Below are 24,705 nucleotides of genomic sequence, written 5' to 3' on the forward strand. Positions count from 1 at the left end.
CTGTAAGGAGAGACCCTGAGGAGGGCGGGAAGACAGCTTTCCTCTCTTGGGCGAGCGCTTTTTTTTTCCAGCCTCCACATTTGCACTTGGATTGCGTGTGTTGTTGATCGGCAGGTGTACCTTCCCCTTTGTATTATGAAGTGCTTCGTTGCTAGTTACGTTGTCAGCTTCTTTTCTCCCCTCTTCTTTTCTCTTTTCCTTTTCCACGCTGGGTTTTTGCTCGTTGTGCCGATCAGTAACACCCCATTTAGTGAGTTATTACAACCTTGCGAAGTTCGCGAGCGAAAGGGCGACGGTTCGTCGTGAGCTCCCATACGCGTTCTTGCACCGGAGCGTTTTCCTTTCTCCCTTTTCCTTTCTCCCTCACACACAAAAAACTCTCTCTGCCGTTCACTCTCGTATAGACTTGCCATTATTTAGTCTGCCCAAATGATCGGAGGCTTCACCAACTACGCGCACCTGCGCCTGCGCGATCACCGGCCGGGCAACGGCGATTACGTGCTCCCGCCCATGTTTGGCCCGGGCGCGGACTCGTCGAAGCGGTCCATCCTCGGCCGTAATTACATGCCACTGAGCGGGGAGTCGTGCAGCATCGGCGCCGGGATGCACGACGTTCCCTCCACCATCGGCACCGGCCGTGCGACTCGATTTGCGTCGCCGCTGCCGAGCAAGGCCACGTCATCGTCAAAGGGCGATGCCTCGCGCTCTCTCGGCAGCCCCGCCAAAGCAGAGGCTTCCAGTCTTCCTTTAGAGCCCAAGCAGTACAGTATGGCCCTCTGCCCCGACACCCCGTCGTATAGTATTTACAGTCGTTTGAAGTCGGAGTGGGAACTGCAGAGCAGCTACGCGTCGCCAGGGCCGGCGGCGTACGCGGTGCCGGGTTACTTTGATGAGTTCGACCCCGCGCAACGGCAGCAACAGTCCGGCGTAGCGCCAGGCGTACACCTCGGGATGCGCACCGACCTGCTCGACGCCCGGACGAGAGAAGGCGTGCCGGGGCCGGGGACGTACAACCTCGTGCGCTTCGGCGATGAGCTGCCACGCGCGCACGAGGCCGTCCTCTCGCGGCACCGCCGTCCGCGTGGCGTCAACAGCGGTGCATCCGACACGCCTGGCCCTGGCGCCTACGACGACCCGTCGTCCATTGGGTACCGGGCGGCGCAGATCCAGTCGAAACGGCTCTTCGCTCCGAACTCCACCTTTGGCGGGCGCTGGAAGAAGCGCGAGTTCCACACGGCAGGTCCCGGACCCGCGGCATACAACACCCTGCACGCGGCGAAACTGCTGGAGCGGAACCAGCGCCACTCGCCGAAGTTTGCTGCGACGCAGCCAGAGCTGAAGGGCCGCTCAGCGAGGGCGTTGCGCAACAGGAACAAAAACGTCCCCGATGCGTCGTCCGACTCCCCGCAGCCGCTACCGACCCTTCCGTCGGACTTCGACTACAACTTCAGGAAGGGGAAGTCCATCCTGGGCAAGTGGCGCGTGCTGGCCGAGCAGCCGCGTGGGGCCGCGGTGGCGGACACGAATCCAAACGGGCCGGGCTTCTGGGAGAGCCCGTTGCCCCGCGGCGGTCGCTTTACGGCCGGTCCGTACAACCCAAACGCCGCCCAGCTCGCCGAGGAGACGGCGGGGGCGGAGCTTGCGCGGGGGCTGAAGGCGACACATCAGGTGCCGGGTCCCGGATCCTACCAGCCGCAGTCGAACCTCACCGAGTGTCGCGCGCCCGCCGCCATCTTCGGGCACACGTCGAGCTCAAAGTTTGGCAACGCCGACAACGGCGTGCCGGGCCCCGGGCACTACCGCACCATCGACGACGCAAGAGGTCAAGGGCCGGTGTTTTACAAGGGCGACTTCCACCCCCGCGGTGGCGACCTTCGGCCCTCCGCCGAAGCGGACAACGGCGGTGGCCCTGGTGCACACTACAACGACAGCACGCTGTACAGTTGCAGCATCAACGGTGACCGGACCAACAACAAGGGCTACACCATGGGTATTCGCTACCCGGCTCGTGCGACGTATCAGTACTGTGCGCCGTACGATGACACGACCAACATCAACTGCGTGTACGCTGACGAGCTGACGTGGGAGACAAAACCGAAGCTGCAACTGCCGCCCGTTCACTCCGCCGCGCAGTAGCGGGGTGCTGCGTTGCCGCTTCTCCTTGTACTCGAGGGGTGGGGAAAAAGGTATCTGAACTGTGATGCTTCGATGTGTGCCAGTATCCCAACATTTCGTACGTTGTATTTGTGTTTCATTATTATTATCATTGGTTTTACGGTTCACTAGAAGAACTCTTCCCATAGCATCACAAAAGCCTTTTTGGATGTCTTTGCATTTCTTTTCTTTTCATGTATTATATGTCTGTTGTTGTTTCACATGTAACGCTTACGTATGTATTCTGCGCATCTTCACTTTTTTTTTTTGGTCTTGGATCAGTAAGAACCGAAAGAACACCCTCGCAGAAGGTTTGCTGTTGTTGTTGTTGTTCTGTGTGTGTCAACCTTACAGAAAAGAAAGAAGTAGAAAATGAGAAGAACTCACCTCGACTGATGTAAGATTCTTTTTCAAATAAATAGGAACTACTTTTAAAATTACTTTACCGACGGACTAGCGGAGTATGCGTTTGGATCGTAATCCGGTCAGGTGTCCTTCTTTGCGCGCATGTACGGCACCCCACTCGACGTGCTCCACTGCAGTGGAAGAAGTCCAGATCGCGCCACCTTCCCGTTTGATTAAATTAACTGCCGCTCTTCCTCTTTTCTTTTCCTCCCTTTTCCTGTAAATGTGCGCTCGCAGCCGCACTTCAACTATATAGCCTACGCACACGTGCAGACATACACACACACATGTGAGTGGTCGCCGATTTAGGCGGAAAGCGAAGGATACACTGAACAACACGTTGTTATATAAATAGTAGTGTTATGATCTGCCGGGTTTCCAGTTGCACCTGATAGTGCCTGCTTTTTTCTCTTCTTCAAATTGAACCTTGGGCTAAGCAATTCGAACATACTTTTTCTGTATATTATCACAAACTCTTCTTTCCTTCTGTATATTCTTTTCCTTGGCTTTTCTTTGTAGCAATGCCATCAAGTCGTGGTGTTTCCCTCTCCATTGCCGTGGCAGAGGCGGAGTTGGCCCCTGGGAATTTCCTGCATGGGGAAGTGAAGGTGAAGGTGGACTCCTCGTACAGGAACGGTGTCGTCTACGAAGCGGTCCGACTCGACCTTCTCTCCATCGAGCACAGCTGTGTGTGGGACGACCAGGGCGAGTTCGACGCGCTGCTCAACGAGTACACGTCATCGCGTGTCTACCTCGATCGCCACGTCACGCTTGCCGGCTTTAAAACGCGCACCGAGGACGCCGAAACGGCCGCGCAGTGCAAGCAGGAGTTGATGTTCCACCAGCACCGCGCCACGCCCTACGCCGCCGTCGCCCCGACGAAGCGCAAACGCGACGCTTACCGCCACTACCCACGAGAGGAGCTCGCAGCCGGCGGGGTGGAGATGGCTGCCGGGACGACGCACACGGCAAGCGGGGCGGCTCCCGGTGCTTCGGTGAAAGTCGAAGCAAACATCGCCGGCCACGAAGCGGTGCAAGGAGGCAACGAACCAATCGGCACAGGTGACAACGGCGATGCGCAGCGCACAAATGACATGGAGGCGGTCGACTTCCCAGTTTTGATGCCGGGCACCCACACCTTTCCCTTCGCGTTTCGCCTTCCGCCGTGGCTTCCGCCATCATTTTACTACTCTTTTCATGGTGCCATAGGCGAGCTCAAGTACTCCGCGTATGCCACAATGCTTTTCCCAGGCAACGGCGCGGGGTCGTGGTGCTACCAGTTGAGGAAGGACGTGAGCAACAGCGCGCGGGATGCACAGGCAACCTTTCACCGAATCGCCGTCGTCCCCGCAGCGATGGTGGGCGGTCCGGTTCTGCGCCGGCGCGATGGCACCTTAGGCCGGGCCGGCAACATGGATGCCCCGCTCTCCTCCTCGCAGCACACCTCGGCCGACCGTGCCCGCAGCGACGATGGGGTGGAGGGACAACAGGAGGGTGAAATCGACGTCGGTGACGAGGTGGCAGGCGAGCGCTCGCACCGTCGGCTCCGCCACCTGCCCCTCTACAGCCCTGCTGACCTCGTCGCGGAGACCGTCTTTGACGTGCTTTCTGTGATGCCGCGTCGTCAGCTGGTGGCGGAGTACTATCAAATCGACACCCTGAACTTGAATAAGCGCCAAGGGAGCTCCACAAGCAACGCCGTCGGGCAGCAGGACCACAATTGGAGCGACATCTGCGGCGATGACGGCCACACGGCTGCTGGCGTCCTCGTTTCGAAGCCGTACGCGGACACCCACCTGGCCTCGTCCTCGCTCTACCAGTCGTTCCGCTGCGGTTGGATGAACAACTTGTGCTGCCTGCAATCCCAGAACGCGCTGGAGGCGGAGGTTCTCGTCGTTGGCGCTCGCACTGTGCTCTTGGCGGACCAGTTGGGTGCCTCATGTGCCTTGGGCGTTCGTCCACCGCCGAGCGCCGCCGGCATCGTCCTCGGCGCTCCGGTCCTCCGCAGTCCCGCGCCGGTTCTCCCGCCAGATGCGGCCGTTGCGGCGTCGGATGTGCCGTGGCCGGTCGGCGGCGTCATGCTGCGCGTGCGGGTCCGCAACCACTGCCCGAAAGAAACGGTGCGCCGCGTACGCGTAGAGCTGAAGGCGAAGGTCGAGATCTTCAGGTCGCTTGTCACGCCCCACACCTTCCCGGGAATCTCGTACTCGAGCTTTGACTACACCACGCCGATTCCTCCGGGGAACGAGGCGCTTTTTGATGTGCGGCTGGGTCTGACGCCGCGCTTCCGTCGGCACGCAACGGACAGTGCGTCGCTGCTGCCCCCGCCTGGGGTGCGAACGGCAAACATGACGAGCAATGCGTTTGTGCAGGTGAGCTTCCCTGGCATGTGCACCTACGTGGAGGAAGAAGAAGAGACGAAGGGTGTGGTGATTATGGCGGAGACGGTGGATCTGAACGACGAGGTGCTTGAGCTCCCTGTGCGCTACAGCTAAGGCAAAAACAGCACTTACGCGCAAACGCGTACCAAGGCAGGGCGTGGCTATTTCTTTGCCTGATTGTGACTGTTTGGCGTATCCGTGACTCTCCTTTGCATGCGTGCACTTGCGCGTCAGTTTCGTGGCGCCGTGCTAAGATGAAGGTGCTCTCAGGCACGTAAGCAAACCTTCGATAAACCGTTTTGCTTTTGTCCGAAACACTTCTTCTTCCAAGTTCTAGACTTCAGTGGAAAACGGGAAAGGGAGGAATGCTGATCTGGTTCTTTGCCTTTTCCTTCCTGCACAGTGGTCTCTGCTAGTCGTTTTTATTAATATTGATATTGCGGCGACACCTTTTAGTACCTTCACATACACCACCAACTTCTGGTACTTGCAAGCGGTTTTAAAGCAGCTTTTCCCGTGTTTCACGAAAAAAAAATATATAGAAATACTTATCTTTTATGCGCTATCACAAACGACAAACGACTTCTCCACTCACGTCAAGTGCAAGCGTGAATGAAGACGTTTACGAAAATGTGCATCAACAACAACAAAAAACCTTCCAGGTTCGCTCTTCGTTGCTGAAAGAGGAGCTTTCCAAGTACTTGATGATGCAGCTTCGGCAGTATTCCTTCCTTTCTTTGAAGCTTTCACAACGGTACCGTGCATTGTGTGTTTTTGCATTCCTTGTCCTACCTCTTTTCTTTTTTCTTTGCCTCTCCTTTTTTTTTATCTGCGCTGATAACTGCTAGATGGCACCCACGTAGTTTAGCCCTCTTCCCCACCCCCTTCGTCTTCTTTTTGTTCTCTCTCCCCCTCCCCCCCCCCTTCTGACCGGTGAGTTCCACCTCATCGGTTTGTGCTGTGCTTCTTTGTTTACCTTTTCTTTCCTGTGTGCGTTGTGGCCTGCCTTGTCAAGCACACGCTTCCACGTACGCGTTTTCTTTCCATCACATGCTGCCCTATCGACTTGGTCTTAAGTTGAAGTGTGACACCGTGTGCCTCTCCGACCATGTAAGCGGCGTCGTCACCGTTGATGTCGACCCTCTGCTGCAAGAAGGGTACGCATCCCCAGTGGCGGTGCGGGCGCTCGTCCACGGCGTGGAGGGCAGCGGCGACGGCGGCAACGTCATCGAGCACGTTGCTTTGATTACCACTCTGGTGGGTGAACATGGTTCTCATGAAGCGGCACAAGCTGCAGCAATGCAACACAGCATTGCGGAGTTCACCACGCAGGAGGCACGCAACCACCCGCTGTTGGGCGTGGCGGTGAACCCGCACGACGGGGATGACGAGGGCGGCGCTGCGGGAGAGAGGGGCGGCTACGTTGGGCTCAACTCGACAGCCGCCGCCTCGTTACAGAAGACGACGGCGTCAACGCCGCTGGAGTGGGTACCCGGTGGGCATTACGAATACCCTTTTACCCTTCAACTTCCACCGTGGCTACCTCCGTCGTACTGCTACAAGCCGGGTGGCGGGGAGGCGGACGCAAGCATGCGCTACATGGTGTGCGCCTTTGTCGCAGAGGCAGCCGGCTGCATACCTGGCCCTGTCGATCGTGCTGCTGCTGACAACTCACACAATGGCCTTACAAGGGTGTTGATGGATCCCCAACCTGGCAATGGGCCACGCACTAACCGCAGCAGCGGCGCGGCAAAAGTGAGGAGTTTGTTAGACGAGGTCGCTATGCCAAAGAACGCAAAAAGCGACTCTGTAGCTCCGTGCCGACTCTTAGCCGAATTCCAACTGCCCGCTGAAGCCGGGAAGCTCGCGCGCTGCCTTGAAGCAGGTGACCAAACGAAGGAGCTTGTGGTGCTGTCGGCCTTTCCACAACGTGAATTTTTGCAATGCATGGAGCGCGTTGCCATTCCCCCGCCCTTTTCGCAGAAGCTGACCTTCCACCTGTACAAGCACAGCCTCGGTCTTACAGGACTGGCTAAGGCACCGTTTACCGACATCCACGTGCGGATCACCTACGACTCTAGCGCTGCGGTGGTGCTGTGTGGTCGGCCGCAGTCAATCGAGCGTGTGCGGAAAGCGCTTGGGATGAACACCGGACCTGACGGCGGTGTCGGCAACTGCCCTCGCCCTGTCTCCGATTGCACGGGTGGACGAGAGTCAGTGAAGTTTCTCGGCGTGCCTGCAGGTCTGACAGCGACGGGCGAGGTGGTCTTCCCAGCGGGTGTAGCTGACGTCATGCCCGCATCAGGACCACCACCAGCAGCATCATCATCTGCTCAGCTACCTTCCCAGGTGCACGCAGCCGTGGGTGCCCCGAGTGGACAGACGAGTGCCGGCAGGATTGCAGCGAGACGGAGCGATCCCACCTCCGCGAGCCAGTCAGCACTCGACGGTGTGCTGCGCCTGCGAGTGAAGGTGCATGCGGGGTTTGTGAGCATCAGCAAAGTCCGCGTGGACCTTTTCGAGCGGGTGCGGCGGACTGACAAGTCGGATTCACAGAAGAGCGTCAGCTACACCCTCGCCTCCTACACCTACAACAAGAAGATTCACGCCAACGACACGTGCATGTTTGGGGTGGAGTTACGACTCCCAAAGCAATTTCGCCGAACCATGCACGACAGCAACAAGCTGCCCCCACCTGCAGGGATCACCACTCCTGTCATCTGCACCACGACGTGGCTGCAACTCACCTTCCCCGACCTCCACGCCGTTCCCGAGCAGCTCCTCAACGAGAATGTTGTGATGGTTGCGGAAGACGTTGACTTGACGGACACGGTGCCGTTTTTGCCAAGGTCTTGCGGCATGATGCGTTGCAACACAGACACCACAAAAGGCGTGTGACAGATCAGGCGACGCGCTGTGAAGTTAACATTTTTTTGTTTTTGGCTCCTTTACCACGCCTTCGTTAATATTCTCTCGTCGGCATCGTCTTTGTTTTCGTCCTCTTGCATTAATGCCGCTGTAACGTTCGGTTTTTGTTTTCTCCGTGTTGCTTTTTATACATTTTTTTTTCTTGGCCATGCTCTCGTCTAGGTGAGATGCAACTGCTTGCTCGATATTCGCTACTGTTATTTTCTTATTAATTCCATCTTTTTTTTTTACTGTTCACCTCCGTTGCTCTGACGCATCTAACGTTATTGACGTTGCAGAAGTCGTGCTACATCACTTATCCGTGTAAAACAACAAACAATAAATAGCCGTGCCGCTGAACATCGCTGTGGTGTTAGCGGTGTTTATCAAAGCAGTCTCTGTTAAAAGATGTGGTCAATCACTTTCCGCACTACGCGCGATTAGTCTTCTGTTTTCACGCATCTCTTCTTTTTTTTTTTGCTTAGTAGGCGATGTGATCTCTGCCGCATCCACTGTCGTTTCTACCCCCCAAAAAACACACCCTCTGCTGCTTTCTCCTTCTTTCCTGTTGCCGTTTAACACACGTACGCATGCGTGTCGAACACGCTTGCTCGTTGCAAATTGAAATATACGAGACATAAATATATGCAACTGTTTGACCTTTGTATGCATTACTTCACTCACTTGACGAGTATCGAGGACACAACGTTCACTGTCGAGTCTATTTCCAGTCGAATAGCATACAGTGTTCTCCCTCGCGGTGTTTAAACAAATCCATTTTTTTTTGTTCTTGTTCCCCCGCCGCCCCCGTTAGCTTTACACTCGCTTCAGATAAGTCTTTTGCGAATCGCGGCATCGCACTTTCCTCACCTGCGCGGTCTTCACTGTCGCTATTGAGCCGTTCAATTTTCGCGCTCTTTCTTTTTTGGTGTTGAAACACAAACTCGCGCTTGTCGTTGGCTACAGACGAGCAGATGGAAAGGGAAAGTGCCGTTGCCCGCCCATTTGACATCGGTCCACTGCGGCCGGTCACGGACATTCACACAGGCAGGCTGCTGCATACTCTCCCGCGCGCCGCTGACACCTCGCTGATGCTCTTTTTCCTGCGCATTGCTATAGCTTTATGGTGTGGGATGCAAAACATGGTGCACGGTGCCTTCCATCGCGACACCCGTTGCCGCTCCCGCTGTGGCATCCCAAGCAAAAAGAGGTTGATCACGAAGAATGTCGGCCGACGTACCCAGCAGGACCTACGCCTCCTCTATTTACTCTGCCTTAGCGTCGGCTTCCTGCTGACGCAGTACGCGCAGGCCACGCTCGTTGCATCGTCGAGGATTATCTACTGCACCGACGGAGGCGATGATGCGATCAACTGCACCAAGAAAATGGTGGTGACGTTGACTGTCGAGGCGGGGCAACAGGCGGATGAGGAGTCGCTCGTCTTTCTCAACTCCGCTGTGGACGAGACCACCTCTACCGGCACGGCGACCAACACGACGACGACGGTCAACTTCGCGCCCATCGCCATCACGACAAGCCGGAGTGCGGTGCGCTACCGCTACCCCATCTTCTACGTCCAAAACTACAACGCAAAACCGTACGAGGCGACTGTGAAGGGGCGACTGCTGAACCAGTGCAACGCGGACTTCGATTCCGGCACGGCGACGTGCGGGATCGCCTACGATGCGTTCAGCAAAGCCATCCCCTTCTCGCAGGGCTTCTGCTGTGACTGCAGCATGTGCCAAACCTTGGGCTTCTGCGTGCCCGACGCGCGGGCGAACCAGGCGTGCAACCTCTTTGACGCCTACACCACTGCCTCATGCCTGCGCTTTGGGCAGCGCTGGTACAGCGGATACACCATCGGTTCCTACATCACGTGGCTCACCCTGAACGTGACGGTCTCGCGCAACATCACCGCCGACCCGCCCAACGGGAGCAACGGAATCGTACAGTCAATGACGCAGCAAACGGTGGTGCTGCAGCTATCCCCGTCTGTCCTGGGCGACAACGCGGGAGGCGGGTGGGGTGCTTCGGCGCGTCTCGTCGGCAGCTTCGCGCCCACCGACCAGCCGCTGGACCTGACCTCGCGCATGCTCTTCGCACCGGCGCTCCCGTTAACAGACGAGCGTGTGCGGGCAGGTGCGGCGGAGTGGATAGTGCTGCCCAACACGTTGGTCACCCTGGATGGGACTGAGTGCAACAAAGTCGGCGTCTCCTACGAGGCTTTCGCATCGCAAGGGAACAGGTGCAATTTGAGGCCCGGCAGCTGCCTCAGCTCCCAACTGGAGGACTACCGCACGTCGGACCTGGCGCGTGTGGCGGCAGGCAAGAAGGCGCAGTACATGGCCACCGGCTACGGCGACTTCGATCTGGAGCGGGTGTGGAACACGTCGGCGTCTCCGGCCGAACAGGTCTCGCCGTACATCTCCTACATCGCTGCCTCACCGGCAGCGGCGATGATCGTCCTCACCGTCGACGCGGACGACCTGGAGTACCACATTGGTGTGGCTAACGGCAAGATTCTGTCCGCAGCCCTCAACAACGCAACGCTGGAGGCCGACACAAGGGACGGCGTGCTGTCTGCGGTCATCCAAAACGTCGCGGCAGTGACGGGGCGTCTCGTCGTGAGTGTGGAGAACTGCACGAAAGGTGTCTTTCCCATGGCGGCGCAGGTCCTCTCCCTCGGCGCGCAGCAGCAATTCGCGCTGCGCTTCAACGTGTACATGCAAGACTATGCGGTCTCTGCGGACGCCAACTGCTCTGTGGTGGTGCGAAACGCTGAGGAGGTCGTCACGGACACACGCGTGGTCAGCTGGACGGTGGTCGCTCCCGGGTTCAACAACGGAACGCAGGGAGGCACAGCCGGTGGTGGCGGTGGCGGCTCCAAGGAGGAGTCGTCGGCTGTGACGTGTGGCACCTGCGGCACGCTGAACGTTGCCTGCGCCTCGAAGCGCGGCTGCTGGGGACTTGTACTGCTCGACCTTGTGGTGTACCTCATCATTGCAGCCGTCATCTTCTGCGTGTTTTGGTTTCGCCGCATCGTTTGCTGCTGTTTCTACACAAAACACTGCCATTGCGGCGATCACCGGCGCAGGCACGACCGCAGCCGCAGTCGCAGTCGCAGCAGCAGCAGCAACTGCAGCAGAGGTCATGGTCGCAGTTGTAGCCCAACGCGAGAGGAGAGCAGAGATGACTACGAAGCAGGCAGACGCAGCCGGTCACACAGAGGGCTGCCGCGGCACCACCGCCATTGTCATCTCGACCGAGGCGGTAGTAACACGAACAACAGCAGCCGTAGCAGCCATCATCTGCGTGACTTGGCGGTGATGCCGCATCCTCCTCCAATGACGTACGCAATAGCTCCCTGTTATCCGGCACCGGCGCTGTATCAAAACGGTTACCTCGACGCCGCGTCCACCTCCCCCTTCTCTTCCCCTTTGCGTGTGCAGCCTCCCTCTTGGTTGTCGCCGTCCCCTCCTCGCGCACTGCCGCCGGCCTTGATGCCGCCACCTTACGCGTACAGTGATGTGGACCCGCCAAGCCGACTTTCGTCTCCCCCCGCCTTTCCACCTGAATTATCTGGTGAGTTTACTGCGTTTCCGGCATCCCCGTCTCGGTCACCTTCAGCGTCCTGTGTGTCAAATAGACGGGAGCGACTCCACAGTCCTGCGCCCGGGCTTCCTCCTCTCGTGCCGGCCTCTTCCGCCCGCGACGCGCGCAGCGAGTACGACCTCGCGCCAGAAAATGAGCTGCAATGGCGGTCGTATTGTAACAGGAGCAACACTGCACTCGTGTCGGACCCCTCGCGCCCCTCTACGCCGTCGTCCTCTATGATCCGTCTCGGGTGTGCTCCGTACTCGTAAGTTGCGCAAGCGTGGCGTTTCTCCACTTAAATGAGTATTGTTCTTATATTATGCGTGCTTTAATAAAAATATATATGTATCATATCGGCATCCTCTCCTAATTGGGCATGAACGAGCTTCGCGCCTTTTTCTTTATTTTTTTTTTTTCAGTGCTTGTGCGAGGTGCGGAGGAAGGCAGAGGGGAACGACCACTTATCCACACCCACACCCACAAGGTTTTCTTTTTTGTATTCTCTTTTATTGTTGGGGCCGTGCCGGAGTTTTTGAAAAAGCCAACAACTTCTATTTTTTTTTGTTTTCTCTCGTGTTTTTGCGAGGCACTCGCTTTGCTGAACTCTCACTTTCTTTCTTTTTGTTCTTGTCTTTTCCCCATCATCATCCACCTTGTCTTCGTAAATCAATGAAAAGAGAAAAAAAATGTGTACTCGAAGAATAGCGTGCGCTACCCCGAAGGAAGGCGTAATGTGCATGCCTGTGTGCACCTGTGGACTCCTCCATCACGGAGGACCTCGCCCACTCTTGTGTGAAGTTTGATAGGAGGTGAAAAGGTCGCGTCTTGCTGCGTTTGGAAAAACACAAGGCATATACTTACCTTTTTGCGATATGTTGATGAAACGGTGATTCCCTTTGTATTCTCAACACCGGTGTTGGTTTCTGTAACTCCTCACAAGTACCGTTCGCGGAGTTCTTCGTATTTTCCTCTCGCTTTTCGTATCTTCTTTTTTCTGGACTTCTGTATTATCAGGAGGGGAGAGAAGAGGGAGTTTCAGAGCCGCCTTCTCAACAAGACTTGCGCGCCTTTGTCCCTTCGGGCGGTGGAGCAGAAGAATTGCACCGTGCGGACGTTGCGGATTTGCTTCTTTTCAAGCCTCACAAACAACAGCGCCTACAAAAGTAAAATACGTTTAGAAGATCGTCGTACTTTTCTATAGACTAGATTGAAAACCATCGTCCATACATCTTTAGATTCACGCACACTCCCCTAGAACAAACTGCCTTCTATTCTACCCCACAAGCCGTCCGCCACGTTGCTGCGGTTCACATACGGTTTTTAAGAAGGAGTTTCGTCTTTCACAATCAGCGTTGATCGTTGCCTTCGTCCTCATTCTTCTTTTTTGCTGTTGTCTACATGGACCCGGAGTTCTTTTCCCGCTCCACGCCGCGAACGCCGCACACCGCAAAGTACGCAGCGCTACTGCGAAGGCTGGAGTTGAGCTGTCTGATGTGCGGTGCAGCAGACAGCGCGGCTGTTGCATCGCCCGTTCACGCTGCCGTTTCTCATGCGGTCGGCCCTTCGCCAAAAAGCGCTCCACCTACCCATTCCCACAATGGCGACCGACGTCGGCTCACACGACAGCAAGCTCTCCTTTCAACGCCTTCGTCACGTGGACTTTCAAGTGTGCTGTCGGACACCACAGACTCGTCTTGTGATGCTTCCTCCTACTTCTCTGGTTCTTTTGCTTCGTACGCGCCTCGCTGGTGTGGCAAGGAAACGGCGCAGCGATGTGGACCTCCCCGCACGGCGAACGCGAAGAGCAGCGTGGCAGGTGCTTCGACAAGTGTCTCCCTCTCTCCCCCTCCTCCTCCTCTTTTCGAAGTGCGTGTTCGCAAGCATACCCGTCGTCATGGAAAAGAAGAGGTGGCGCAGCAACGCCTACTGTTCGTGCAGGAGTTCTGCGGGAGTACGACGCCGACGCCGGCCAAGGTACACGACGCTGTTGCAGCACAGGGGCGTCTCTCAGCACACCAGACGCCCTGCTCTCCATGCGGCGCAGCATACAGGGTCGCCCACGTTAGCAAGGCGGTCACTCCCACCACCGACGATTACTTTTCGCACTACCTCGCCCATTATCGCAGTCAACAATCCGTATCCGCCCCACCAACACAACGGCAAACAGCGGCGAATGGAGATACATCTACCGAACGAGAGGTGAGCTGCGCCACAGCGGCTGAGACGCACGAACCCCCACCCTGTCTTTCCACGCCGGGTTGCTCGCCCATCCTCGTTGCACGAGATGTCGATTTGATGGGACGTGAAAAGGATGTGTGCGATTCGCCGGATATTGTGTGTCGCCTTTTCACTTCTGCCGCTTCTGAGGACGAAGAGGCTTTTTGATCACGTCCGTTTTATAAACAGCGTTCTCTTCCTGCGTGTGTTCCTTTTTAGTGCTTCAACGAAACCAAGTAGCAAAAAAGTGGAAAAATAAAAGAAGAGGAGTTGCTTTTTTTTTTGTCTTTTTATGACGAGTATCTACACATCAATTAAGCGGCGTTGAGTGACAATGGTGCTCCTTGCACCGCACAGCCACTTTTGCACCATTTCCGTTGCCTGCGCATCCGTGATTCAGACCACACACACACACATGCCAAAAAGAAAAATCGCTTCATGAGAAACGTATTCTTTTTTGGTTTCTCCTTCGTCTTGGGCAAACTTCTCTGATGCTCGCTCTCCATATGTTCTCCTCCCTTTTTTTTTCAACCCCCTCTTTTCTGCTCTTGCCTGATAAAAATCCCAAACTCGAGTATTTCAACCGGCTCACGACAAATTGTAGCTCACCGTTAGGCATCGACACATGCAGGGATAACGAGCGTGTGCGAGCAGGCACGCAATCACGTTACCGCCTTCTAAAATGAAAAGCAAAGTTGCCACTTGCGCCAGTTACTACAGCCACACACTCGCACACACTATTATTGTGACTAATACTAGCAGGCAGCAGTACCGTTGTCATCTTTGGCGTGAAAGTGGTTCTCAGAACGCACAGTAGCATTATTCTTTGATAACACATACTATTACTGTCACAGTTGACCGAACGACAGACGTAGTGGGGTGCTCTCGATTTAACTCTATCACTTTCTGTCGTTTCTTGTGCGTGTTACACGCACCGCCTGCTTCTCTTGGATCATTTATTTTTTTGTGCATATTCAGATCATATACGCACGCATTCACGTGGTTGGTACTTTTTGATTCTTTTGTCGTCAAGCGTGTATGCCTGCTGCTGCCTTGCTTCTTACTCAGCTTCACCAAGCACTTTTTTCTTTCTTGTGTATGCGCTTTCGATTCTTCACACATGTTTGACGTGCTTTTGTGTCGTCGTTGAATTTCGTTCTCTCCATCTTGTGTTCATTATTTTTTTCTCCCCAGGGTTCCCTCTTGTAAAGTGGTACCCGCCACTCTTTTCTTGTTTGCTTTCAGCGTGCCAGGTGGTAGCTTTCTACGCATGGACCGTACGCCTGCGTCGCCTTCGCTGCAGGTATACACAAGCGACGTTTTACTCTTCCTCTGCACCCTTATATCCTTGGCGTTTCGCACTTATCGACAGAGCATAGCCTTGTCTTGGAATGATGAGAGTGGTGCGCACGAAATAGGTAGAGAGGAATGGGGGGCACGCGCGTCGTCGGCGGCCCCGCTTCCGTTAGACGAGCGCACGTGTGAGGGACTGCCGCTGCCGCACAACAGTAAATTCGGTTTTCCGACCACGGGAGGGTCAGAAAGCTTTGCAGCACCCCCCCTTCCGGAGAACGACGACCATGACGACCATGATGAGGTCGATGAATCCCTCGCCTCTTTCGAGGTGGCGATGCCCGTCAACGTCGCGTCCGATCCGCTGTTGATCCTTGCCGAGCGTCTTACGCTAGAGGAAAAGCTGTCCACCGCCGTGAACTGGCTCTCTTTGGTGTCGAACTGTCTCACCTACTCTCTGCGCCCGTCGCAGGTGCTGTATACCTTTCTCTTCACAAACGGGGACTTTGTTCTCTTTGTGACCTCCTACAGCAATCGTTATCGGCAGATGGGCCCGTCGAGCCACCTACACCCTCAGCAGCCGCCCGATGCCCCGTTGGCACCGTCGTCGCTCCGCCCACAACGTCAGCACGCAGCGCTGCTTCGAGAAACTGGCGCGTCAGCGCTGCAAAGTTCACGTTCGCAGAGTGTCGGAAGCGAAGTGGACGCCAGCGCCAACAGTTTGCACGGCCGCTACGCGGGTAATGAGGCACAGCTGCAGGACCGTGGCGACGTGGCAGCGGTGGCTGTGCCGCTGCCCTCGCACGCCCCCCTCCCTGCGAGTGCGAAACACGGGCCCCGCCATCGCGAGAACGCGCAGTACGGCGCCCTACAAAGGAGAGTCGTCGGCGCTGGAGCAGCAGACCTCGTCGCAGACTCGCCCCATCCTGTTTCTCCAAAGTCTCACGCCTTCCGCGTCGGGCGGCTGCTTCCCCGTCTTCACTACCATGCGAGTCGCTGCGTCGCTTTTGCGCAAACGCAGCTGTCATGGCTGCTCGTCCTCAACGCTCTTCTCACCTCTACATTGGTCGTCTTTTACCTTCACCACCTGTTCTTTGGCCTCGGCACCCTGTTTGGCTACCTTGCGGCCGTCGCGTCTGTGTTTTTGTGCGGAATGGAGATGGGCTGCATCGCTGTGCGGCTGCGTAGAAGAAAGGTGTGTGGGCGCGGCGGCGGCGGCTGCGGCACCGACACCGACGATCTAGACGACTGTGGCTCTGCACCAACGACCGGGCGCGATCCCCGTTGCTCGTCGGTGCCCATGAGGGATGCAACCGGACGAGGAGGCGAGACCGCGGAATGGGATCCGAGTAGCAGCGGCCTACAGGGCCCCTGCTGGGCCTTTCTGGGCGAACACCTCAGCGCCACCGCGTGCTCGCTCCTGTACTTGTGGATGCTACTGGAAGAGGGCGACGCGTTGTGGTCCTCCCATGTAGCGCTGATGCGATGGTACGTCGGCACATGTGCGTTGATGACGCTCTCGTTGCTAAAGTGTCTGCGCGCCTTTTTATAGGGGCGCCGTGGTCGGTGTCGTGAGCCGGCAACTCTTACGCGGCGAAGAATTCTCGTGTGTGTATTATCTTGCGCGTCATGCAGCGCTGCTGCTGCGTTGGTTTGTTTTACTCAGCTACGAAGCTCTCGTCATCGCTCTCATTGCTAGTTTTGATTTGTTTATTTGAGGAGCCTTTGTTGAACGGAGGGGTGAGTGAAGCGCTGTGGTGCATCAATGGAGTGTTTACTCGATGAACAGGATTTTCACCTTTCGGTTTGTCCGTTGCCGCCTTTCCACATCGTATTGGCATGGCGGTAATATCTAATACATCTACATTAACCGATCACGAAGTGAAAGAGATGAGACCGTCAAAAAAGAGAGAAGAGACTTCGACGGCGGAGACGCGAAGTGTCTGAGTGAAATTATGTTCAACAGATATATGAAAGACACATATAAACATAACGCTTGCGACATCTTTTCCGCGTTCTCGCGTTTTGTTCTGCATTTAATCGATACGTCTTGTTTTGTTTGTTGTTGCCATAAAGAAAGCAGTGTCGCACATAATAGCAACGCTGCCCTATCACGCACATGCTTTTGTTTGAGTGTTTCTCACACCTGTCACGTTCGTGAAAAAGAGAGGAAAGCGTAGCCTTTACTCCTCTTGCTCGTGCCTTTCCCTTTCCTTCTTTTCTTTGCCTTTACTCCCTTATCCATCCTTTGTAATACCGTGTCTATGAAAGCTGTCTTTTCTTCGAGGAACTATTGAACAGCAAAGTACTTCGTTGTACTCACAGTGCGGCGCTGCGTTTGGGAAGAGAGGTCACGTAGACTGTAGTAGTCTCTCTCTCTTCTTTTCTGACACTTCGTTCCAACTCGCATTACTCCCTACTTATCACACTTTGGCTGCTCCTCCGGAGGTAAGCACGTGTAAACCCACCCAGCAAACACCAGCGGTGAAGGATTACAAAACGAAAAAGAAGGCTTTACACATTCGCCTAAAATTCTCTTGCATTTATCTGATAGTCTGCACACTCTCGCGGAGATAGGTGTGCGAAAAACTAATTGCGTGTCGTTGCCAAGAAAGAGGTGTAGAACCGGAACTAGCTCTGTCTATAGAAAGTTGAGAGCGGCACACACGACTTCTCTTGGATTTGCAGGTATTTACACTCGTGTTACTGTCGGCCCTGATTGCTATCTGGCTACTTTTGGGTTTCTCTTGTTTCGTTTTCCTAATAGCATTGCATCTTCTTTCTGTTTGTCAAGTAAAAAACGACAAAAAGGCGACATCAACAACAAGACACTAGTTGAGGTCCTCTGTATCGACTCACCGGGACTCAGTTGACATTTTCTTTTCGTACACCTTCTCTCTTTGTCACCCACTCGCACACACAAAAAGAAACTAAAAAAAGAAAGAAAGACACACATTGCCTCCAAAAGCAAAGAATTTGGTGCCGAGAGAGAGATCGCTAGGTTCACTCTGCCCTCAAAAAGAAAATTGTTTTCGTTTTCTGTTCTTTCTCGGCGTATTTTTGTGACATCAAGTTATTATTCATTTTTTCACTTCTTTTTTTTGTTCTGTTTTGCATATTTGCGGCACGTCGACCTAACTGACGCGTCTTTTTCTCTTCCTTTTTTTAAAAGCCTATATTTATTGTTTTGCTTCTTTGCGTGCTTTCAACGTCTCCTTTGATCTCTGTTGTGAGAATTGCGTCACTTCAGCAAACGAGGTTGTTACTGCTGCTCTTGCTCACTGCGAATACGCTTTGAACTAGTGATATTATTCGCCTTTTTTAAAAAGAAATTTACTTTTATTTTTTTTGTTTATTTTTACGCAGCTGGTGTGGTTTGTGTCAGTGAAGGAAAAGTTGAATCTAACTCGTTAAAGTGTATTTGCGCGACAGTCACTCTCACAAGAACTACGTTGGCTAGAACCCCTCTAACATATAATTCTGTTGTTTCTTGCTGTGGACATAACAACAGTTCCTATCTGTGGTCGGCTGGATTGCCTCTTCTCTTTTTCTACTAATATATATTTGCGAACGCCTTTTTTCCCCCTTTTTTGTTGGTGTGCTCCTTCCCCGTGGTGTATTAATATTTTTTTTTTCTTTGCTTCTGAGCGAGGAATCGCTGTTGGTGCGCTTTCCTGACACGAAAACCTCGTACAAATACGCAAATTCACTTGTCGACCGTAGCAAACAAAAAGGAATTATGCAGCCCGACAGCAGACTTACCAACTCTAACGCCACGTCCTTCACCGGCTCCTTCCAGCTGGAGGACGAGGCGAAAACACTGGAGGATTACGTGGTGGGGCAGCGACTTGGCGAGGGTGCGTACGGCTCCGTGTATGTGGTCAAGTACATTCCTTCCGGTGATCGCTTTGCGGTAAAGGTATTGCAGAAGCAGGACCTCTTCACCGGATCTGGTATCTACTCGCCGCTTATGGTTTGCGGCAACGAGGAAGGGATTCAGCAAGCGCAGCAACAGGAGGACGCGGCTGCGGGGGATTCCGGTACGCTCGGCACCACAACGGCAACATACCACGCCTCCCCCTCCGCCGCGGCAATAGTGAAGTCGTTCGAGCAGAGCATCGTGTCGGAGGCGATGGTGATGCAGTCCCTCGAGCACCCCCACGTGGTTAAGTTTTACAAGTTCCTCAATTCCACCACGGCATTTTACTTTGTGTTAGAGCTGGCAGAGGGCGGGGAGCTGTTCGACTTGATTCTCTCGAAGAACTACTTCGCCGAGGATGAGGCTCGCATGTACTTCCAGCAGCTCATCTCCGCCATCGACTACTGCCACCGCAACGGCGTCGCACACAAGGATCTGAAGGCGGAAAATCTCCTTTTGAGCAATGACGGCCGACTTCTGGTGTGTGACTTTGGCTTCTCCTCAAAGGTGGCGAAGGAAAACATCGACGACCCAGAGGAGACCGTCGGCACCGGCGACAACATCGCCCTCCTCGACGCAATCCACAACGGCTCGATGTTCGGAACGCTGCACTACACAAGTCCCGAGGCTGTCCTCGCCTCGGCGCAGCAGCGCGGCTTTGACTTCCTCAACGCCGATGACGGCGACGGCAGCACCCGCTACGGTAGCGCGCTGGCGGATAGCGCCTTCGCGAATGGGCAGAGCGGATTTCCCTCACAAGTAGACATGGCCGACAACCCCGGCCCCGGTCAACGCGGCTCCTCCTCCACCCCCCTCTCCACCGCATCCTCCGACAGCCCGGGGTCGTCGTTCAGCGGGTCGGTGGGGCGCAAAGGACTGCGCCGCTCCACCAGCGGCAGTGCCGAGGGGGACGCGGCGCTGATCAAAACGGCGCAGGAAATGGTCTCGTCCTCTGTCGCAAAGGTGAAGGAGAATCGTGCGCGACCAACCCTGTTGACGCCACCACCCGCCGTCACTGGTGGCAACCCCAGCATGTCCCACAGCAGTAGCACCCCAAGCCTTCTCAGCTTTACAGGCGCCAACGGCAAGATTCACAAGAAGACGTCCCCGACGCTGGGGCGGAACAAGGTGGGCGAGGGCATTAGCAGCTTTGTCAAAGCGTTGCTCCACACCGGCAGCCCCGGCAGCAGCAGCGGCGGGCACCACCACCACCACCACCATTACCATCAACCGCATCACAAGCAACACATTGACACCCACGACCAGAATGGCTCACCGCGGGAGAAGCCGTGTCTGCAGAAGATATCGGCGCCCCCAGTGGTGAGCACCACGTCAAGCGGCAAGGTCGTGCTAGAGACGTTACGTAGCCCCACCGGCGCGCTCGGAGAAGGCGGTGGTAAGGTAACGGGAAATGCTCACAGCTCGCTGCGAGTGGGAACGCCGTCGCAGGAACACGTCTCGGTAATGTCCTCTGCTGTCTCCTCGTCCAGCACGTCGCCCATCACGGTTTCCTTTAACACAGACCCGTCCTTCGCAGGCTCGGCGGGGCGGGCAGGGGCATCTGCGGCCGCTGCAGCAGCCGCTACGCGACACGGGACGATGCCCCCGCCAAGCGGCACTCTCAGTACACGAGTCACCTCCTCCACGAACGACGCAGCCCCTTCTTCAACACGCCTCCGTGCAGCGAACAAAGAGTCAAACAGCGTACTTTTGACTACGAGGGGCAGCACGGAAGTGCTCAGCGCACACACATCCTCGTCTTGGGATGCGGGTGCTGCTGCGCAACAGCGACAGCCAGTGCTAATGGAACCGGACCCCCCCACTGCTCCAACGTCTGCCGGCCACAGCAGCAGCCCTTGCAACGCCTCGTCGGCGCCGCGCAAGCCTCCGCTTGTGATTGTGGACCCTTTTCAGCAAGATCTGTGGAGCGCCGGTGTGATCCTCTTCTTCATGCTGACCGGGCGGCTACCGTTTGACGGTCGCGATGAGGAGGAAACGCTGCACTTAATCCAGACAAACGACTTCACCTTCGACGAGGACGAGATGCGGCGTATCTCACCCGCTGCCCGCCATCTCGTGACGCAGATGCTGGCGGCTGAGCCGACGGAGCGGCCCACGACGGAGCAGATCATTCACAACTCGTGGTTTCAGATCGGCATACAAATCGAAAAAGACTTCCCTCATCGCGAGGATTTGCTTGAGACCCTCGCCAGCCCTTTGGGCAATCCGATGCAGTGCGCTTCCACCACTCAGCAGACGCTGCCGGACGGCATCGTGGGATCACCGGCTTTGTCGAGCACGTCGCAGGCGGAGACTGGCGGTTACGGCAACGATGAAAGCATCACGGCGCGTCTGGCGGCCAGCGCAGCGGATACCAGCTCGAACGCGTTCTGCGGCAGCGCGGCAGCACCGTTGACACGGCAAAGCCCTCCCTCATCTGCACACGACACCGCCGCCGCCGCGACGTACGCTTCGCCGTCAGGAATCGTCGCTCTGTCTCCCGTCGACGAGGCGGCGCATGCGAACAGCGGCAGCACCGGCGGACAGGGCAAAGCTTTCGGTTTCAGCCGCGACAAGATCACCGCGCCGACCTTCCTCGACTTCTCCACACAACACCCCGTCTCGGTAGAGGAGGAGCGTGTGCTCGCGACGGCGTTTCGGAAAGTCGACTCCGACGGGTTTGGGTGCATCACGCGAGATCAGCTGCGCGACATGCTGACGACGCTGCACGGCGACGCCGTCCCGACGAGCGACGTGGACGAACTGGTGAAGCTGTTCACGGGCGACACGAAGACGGACAAGATCACTTTCAAGCAGTTTCGCGACGCGTGGGTGAGCAAAGATTTGGCTCACACGCCTTTTACGCACAGCAGCGAGTTCCAGCTGGCCAACATTATCGGTACGGAGATGGATGCGGTGGAGCGGCAGGTGGTGCGCCAGCTCCGTACCGCCTTCGACAGCCTCGACGACAAGCACCGCGGTGTTATTCAACTAGACCAGGTTCGCCGCATCTTCGACAAATATCACATACCCGTTCAACAAGAGGATTGCCTCTCGCTCATCAACTACTTCCACGAAACGGAGCTGGCGCGGTTCAACACGCGGGCTTCCAAGTACTGGCATCGTTGGCGTGTTACGCCTTCGGTGACGCCGACCACCACCTATCCCGGTTGCACCTCCAGCTGCGCTTCGCCCGTCCCATCTCCCGCGGTGGCTTCCCCGTTCTCTGCCGCGGGGCTCACACCGGGCTGCAGTCCCGTCACCTTCACCAAGGAATCGTCCATGCCGCCGCAGCGCAACGCAACAAAGGAGAACGCGGAAGTCGCTGTCGCACCTACTGGCCGTAGCGCACGGCCGGCGGATCCGCCGGTGTCGGCGCCATCGCTGGACTCCTCTCCCACGACGCCGTCTAGCATCACCATATCGTTTGACTCGTTTGTCAGCGGAATTGTGAAGAGCGACATCTTGATGAAGCACCCTCTTGGCCGCAAGCTCGCCGCTGCGACGAACCTTGCCGCGATGTTCCAGTCGCGTAACGTGACGGAGTGCGTGCGGCACGGCTTCCTCGTCACCGGCCTGCAAAACATCATCCTAGCAAAGCTGGCCAGCATACCAGAACGGCTGTTGCTGCTCTATTCGGATGAGGTGGTGTCCAACACAGAAAACATTTACTCCTTTCGCTATCTAGGGTCGTCGGCACTCGTGACTGGGGCCACGATGAGCTCCGCCACGCCGTTGCTCATGTCTGCTTCGCTGGTCGCCATGGCCGCCAGCACCGGCCCCATAAGTGGGACCAACTTTGGCAACTCTGCCCAGATGACGCCTGGGAGGCGCAGCGGCTCGTCCGCCTCACACCGGTCGCTCACGGCGACGCCGCCGTCCTCAACCCCCCGGCAGGGACGACCCAACGGCATCGCTGACAGTCTGCACGAAAGCCATAACGGTGCCGGCGTGGTGGCGACGCCTTCGATGGTGGCCGAGATTCTGGGACGAGACGAGCGGGTGTGTGCCGATAGCAACGCCGGTTCTCTTCCGTACAATTCCGCGCCGACGGTGGGGGGCGTCGCCCCTCTGCCGTTTCGCTCCAACAAACCGCGCCAACGAAAGCCGCCGTCGCGGGGCACCCTGGCTCATTCCGACACTGTTGACTCTTCCGCCTTTCCAAGAGACAGGTGTGCGGGGGATCTGCCTGCCAGCAGTGGCGCCTCGAGCCAACCGTTGCCGCCGCCGCCGCCGCAGCGCGGCGCGCCGGCACCGATTCCGCGAGCCCCCAATCACGCCGGCGCTGCCGCTAGCACAGTCGAAAACACAAACGGCAACTCGCCGAGTGCCTCACACTCTCCCCCCCTCTCGCGCTCGCTGCGACATATTACGCGCCATGCGACGGCAGCGAACACCACCTCCGTTGGCGGTGGGCGTGATCGTCGTGTTCACAGCGCCGACATCGACAACGACAGCGCGCAAGACGACACGCACAGCTTTTTCAGTGCCTCTCGGCAGAGCTCATCCATCATCAACACAAGCGAGGCCAACCAAAGCGCCAGCGATGGCGCTCTTTCTTCTCCTCAAGGCGAAGATCAAGAGGGACTGGGACGGCGCCACAAATTAGCAAACACCACCATGGCACCGCAAAATTCCGAAGCATCAGCGCCCCACCGCGCCGATCTTGGCCGTACAACCCCAGTGTCCGCAATGCGCAGCACTCCCGTGAACGTTGAGGAAAAGAACGCAAAAGGCAAGGCGTCCACGACGCTCAATGCTCGTGACGCTGCTGCTGACGCAGAAGGCAGCAACGCAGCCCGTCTCCTCTCACAGCCATCAGTCGCCGCGTTCTCTTCCAGCCTGCTCTCGCCATCCGCTACGACGCACACAAGCGCAGGTTTCTCCCTCACCGCAACACCGTCGACCAACTTCACGCATCGCGCCATGGCCTATGGCGGCACTGGTGCGGTTGCCCAGGTGAATGGCGTGTGCGACGTGGATGTGATTCTGTCTCCCGCCTGTCTAGGCTACACCATGGTCCAATTTCGCCGAATTCACGGTAAAACGAGCGACTTTCACGAAGCAGTGACGTTCATCTCTAACCTGCTGGGAAGCGAGCGAGAGCAGGCGATGGAGGACACACTCACGCGCGGTGAAAGCGAACTCATGTGAGGAATACAGTCAGCTGAAGTCGAACATGGGCACCATTGCCCTTGTTAGCGGAGACACCCACACAGCGAAGATGACAAACGAGGTAGGCTGTTTTCTTGGCTTCACAGAACGAACTGGTGAATCTGGGCCAACAAAACCCCTTTTTTTGTGTGAGAGGGACACTCTCATTTAACATTGAAGCATGAACAAATATTCCGATTAAAAGAAAAGACAACGCTTAGGGGGTGAACCGCCCGCGAAAGGGATATTTTTTTTCTCGCCCTGTGTATCCGAGCCCTCTTCTTTACCCTGATGGAACGAAAACTCGAGCTTCTCCCCCCATAAAAAAAAAAAACGGCAGAGTTGCGCTGCTTTTTTATTATTTCAGAAGACATTAGTTTTTTCTGGCATGCTCCTTTCTCCGTCCGTCAGATTATCTTGTAAATAAGAGCTACGGAAACAACAATGATGAACTGAACCTTCACGAAAGTGAAGGGGAAACTAGTTGCTGGCGCGAAAGCATAGATGTCTCTTTCTTCAACAATCTTATCTCACTATCTTCCCCCTCTTTTCTTTTCCTCTTCATCGCATTGTTTCTCGTGCGCCGCTGCGGATCTCGACAACTCTTTTGTTGTTGTTGCCGTACGAAAAAAAAAACCCGCTTTCACTTTCAAACGCTGCTGTGTTTCACCACCATTGTTG

The 24,705-nt window shown here is 56.0% G+C and overlaps 7 protein-coding genes across 9 annotated transcripts; all 7 read left to right on the plus strand.

The window, feature by feature from the left end:
• Window positions 1-234: 234 nt before the first annotated feature.
• On the plus strand, window positions 235-2,136 carry ABB37_00216 (hypothetical protein; the record flags this gene model as incomplete). Of its 2 annotated transcripts, none has more annotated exons than XM_015796334.1 (1): window positions 235-2,136. In XM_015796334.1, the coding sequence occupies exon 1, from the start codon at window positions 430-432 to the stop codon at window positions 2,134-2,136; it is 1,707 nt and encodes a 568-aa protein (XP_015664342.1). In that variant the 5' UTR covers window positions 235-429. The 2 variants fall into 2 exon arrangements, with proteins under 2 accessions (XP_015664342.1, XP_015664343.1); XM_015796335.1 differs by having other exon boundaries at window positions 250-2,136.
• A 658-nt stretch (window positions 2,137-2,794) lies between these two features.
• On the plus strand, window positions 2,795-5,054 carry ABB37_00217 (hypothetical protein; the record flags this gene model as incomplete). Its single annotated transcript, XM_015796336.1, has 1 exon — window positions 2,795-5,054. Exon 1 carries the CDS (start codon window positions 3,081-3,083, stop codon window positions 5,052-5,054), a length of 1,974 nt encoding a protein of 657 aa, XP_015664344.1. The 5' UTR covers window positions 2,795-3,080.
• A 936-nt stretch (window positions 5,055-5,990) lies between these two features.
• On the plus strand, window positions 5,991-7,838 carry ABB37_00218 (hypothetical protein; the record flags this gene model as incomplete). Its single annotated transcript, XM_015796337.1, has 1 exon — window positions 5,991-7,838. One exon carries the CDS (start codon window positions 5,991-5,993, stop codon window positions 7,836-7,838), a length of 1,848 nt encoding a protein of 615 aa, XP_015664345.1.
• A 642-nt stretch (window positions 7,839-8,480) lies between these two features.
• ABB37_00219 (hypothetical protein) lies at window positions 8,481-11,710 on the plus strand (the record flags this gene model as incomplete). Its single annotated transcript, XM_015796338.1, has 1 exon — window positions 8,481-11,710. The coding sequence occupies exon 1, from the start codon at window positions 8,822-8,824 to the stop codon at window positions 11,708-11,710; it is 2,889 nt and encodes a 962-aa protein (XP_015664346.1). The 5' UTR covers window positions 8,481-8,821.
• A 743-nt stretch (window positions 11,711-12,453) lies between these two features.
• Window positions 12,454-13,826, plus strand: ABB37_00220 (hypothetical protein; the record flags this gene model as incomplete). The annotated part of the gene is made up of 1 exon (XM_015796339.1): window positions 12,454-13,826. Exon 1 carries the CDS (start codon window positions 12,840-12,842, stop codon window positions 13,824-13,826), a length of 987 nt encoding a protein of 328 aa, XP_015664347.1. The 5' UTR covers window positions 12,454-12,839.
• A 405-nt stretch (window positions 13,827-14,231) lies between these two features.
• Window positions 14,232-16,503, plus strand: ABB37_00221 (hypothetical protein; the record flags this gene model as incomplete). 2 transcript variants are annotated; one of them, XM_015796340.1, is made up of 1 exon in its annotated part: window positions 14,232-16,503. In XM_015796340.1, exon 1 carries the CDS (start codon window positions 14,929-14,931, stop codon window positions 16,501-16,503), a length of 1,575 nt encoding a protein of 524 aa, XP_015664348.1. In that variant the 5' UTR covers window positions 14,232-14,928. The 2 variants fall into 2 exon arrangements, with proteins under 2 accessions (XP_015664348.1, XP_015664349.1); XM_015796341.1 differs by having other exon boundaries at window positions 14,261-16,503.
• Window positions 16,504-17,220: 717 nt separating this feature from the next.
• Window positions 17,221-24,024, plus strand: ABB37_00222 (hypothetical protein; the record flags this gene model as incomplete). The annotated part of the gene is made up of 1 exon (XM_015796342.1): window positions 17,221-24,024. The coding sequence occupies exon 1, from the start codon at window positions 18,691-18,693 to the stop codon at window positions 24,022-24,024; it is 5,334 nt and encodes a 1,777-aa protein (XP_015664350.1). The 5' UTR covers window positions 17,221-18,690.
• Between the last annotated feature and the right edge of the window lie 681 nt (window positions 24,025-24,705).

Source organism: Leptomonas pyrrhocoris (assembly GCF_001293395.1).
Source record: "Leptomonas pyrrhocoris isolate H10 chromosome Unknown, whole genome shotgun sequence".
NCBI classification, from domain to species: Eukaryota; Euglenozoa; class Kinetoplastea; order Trypanosomatida; family Trypanosomatidae; genus Leptomonas; species Leptomonas pyrrhocoris.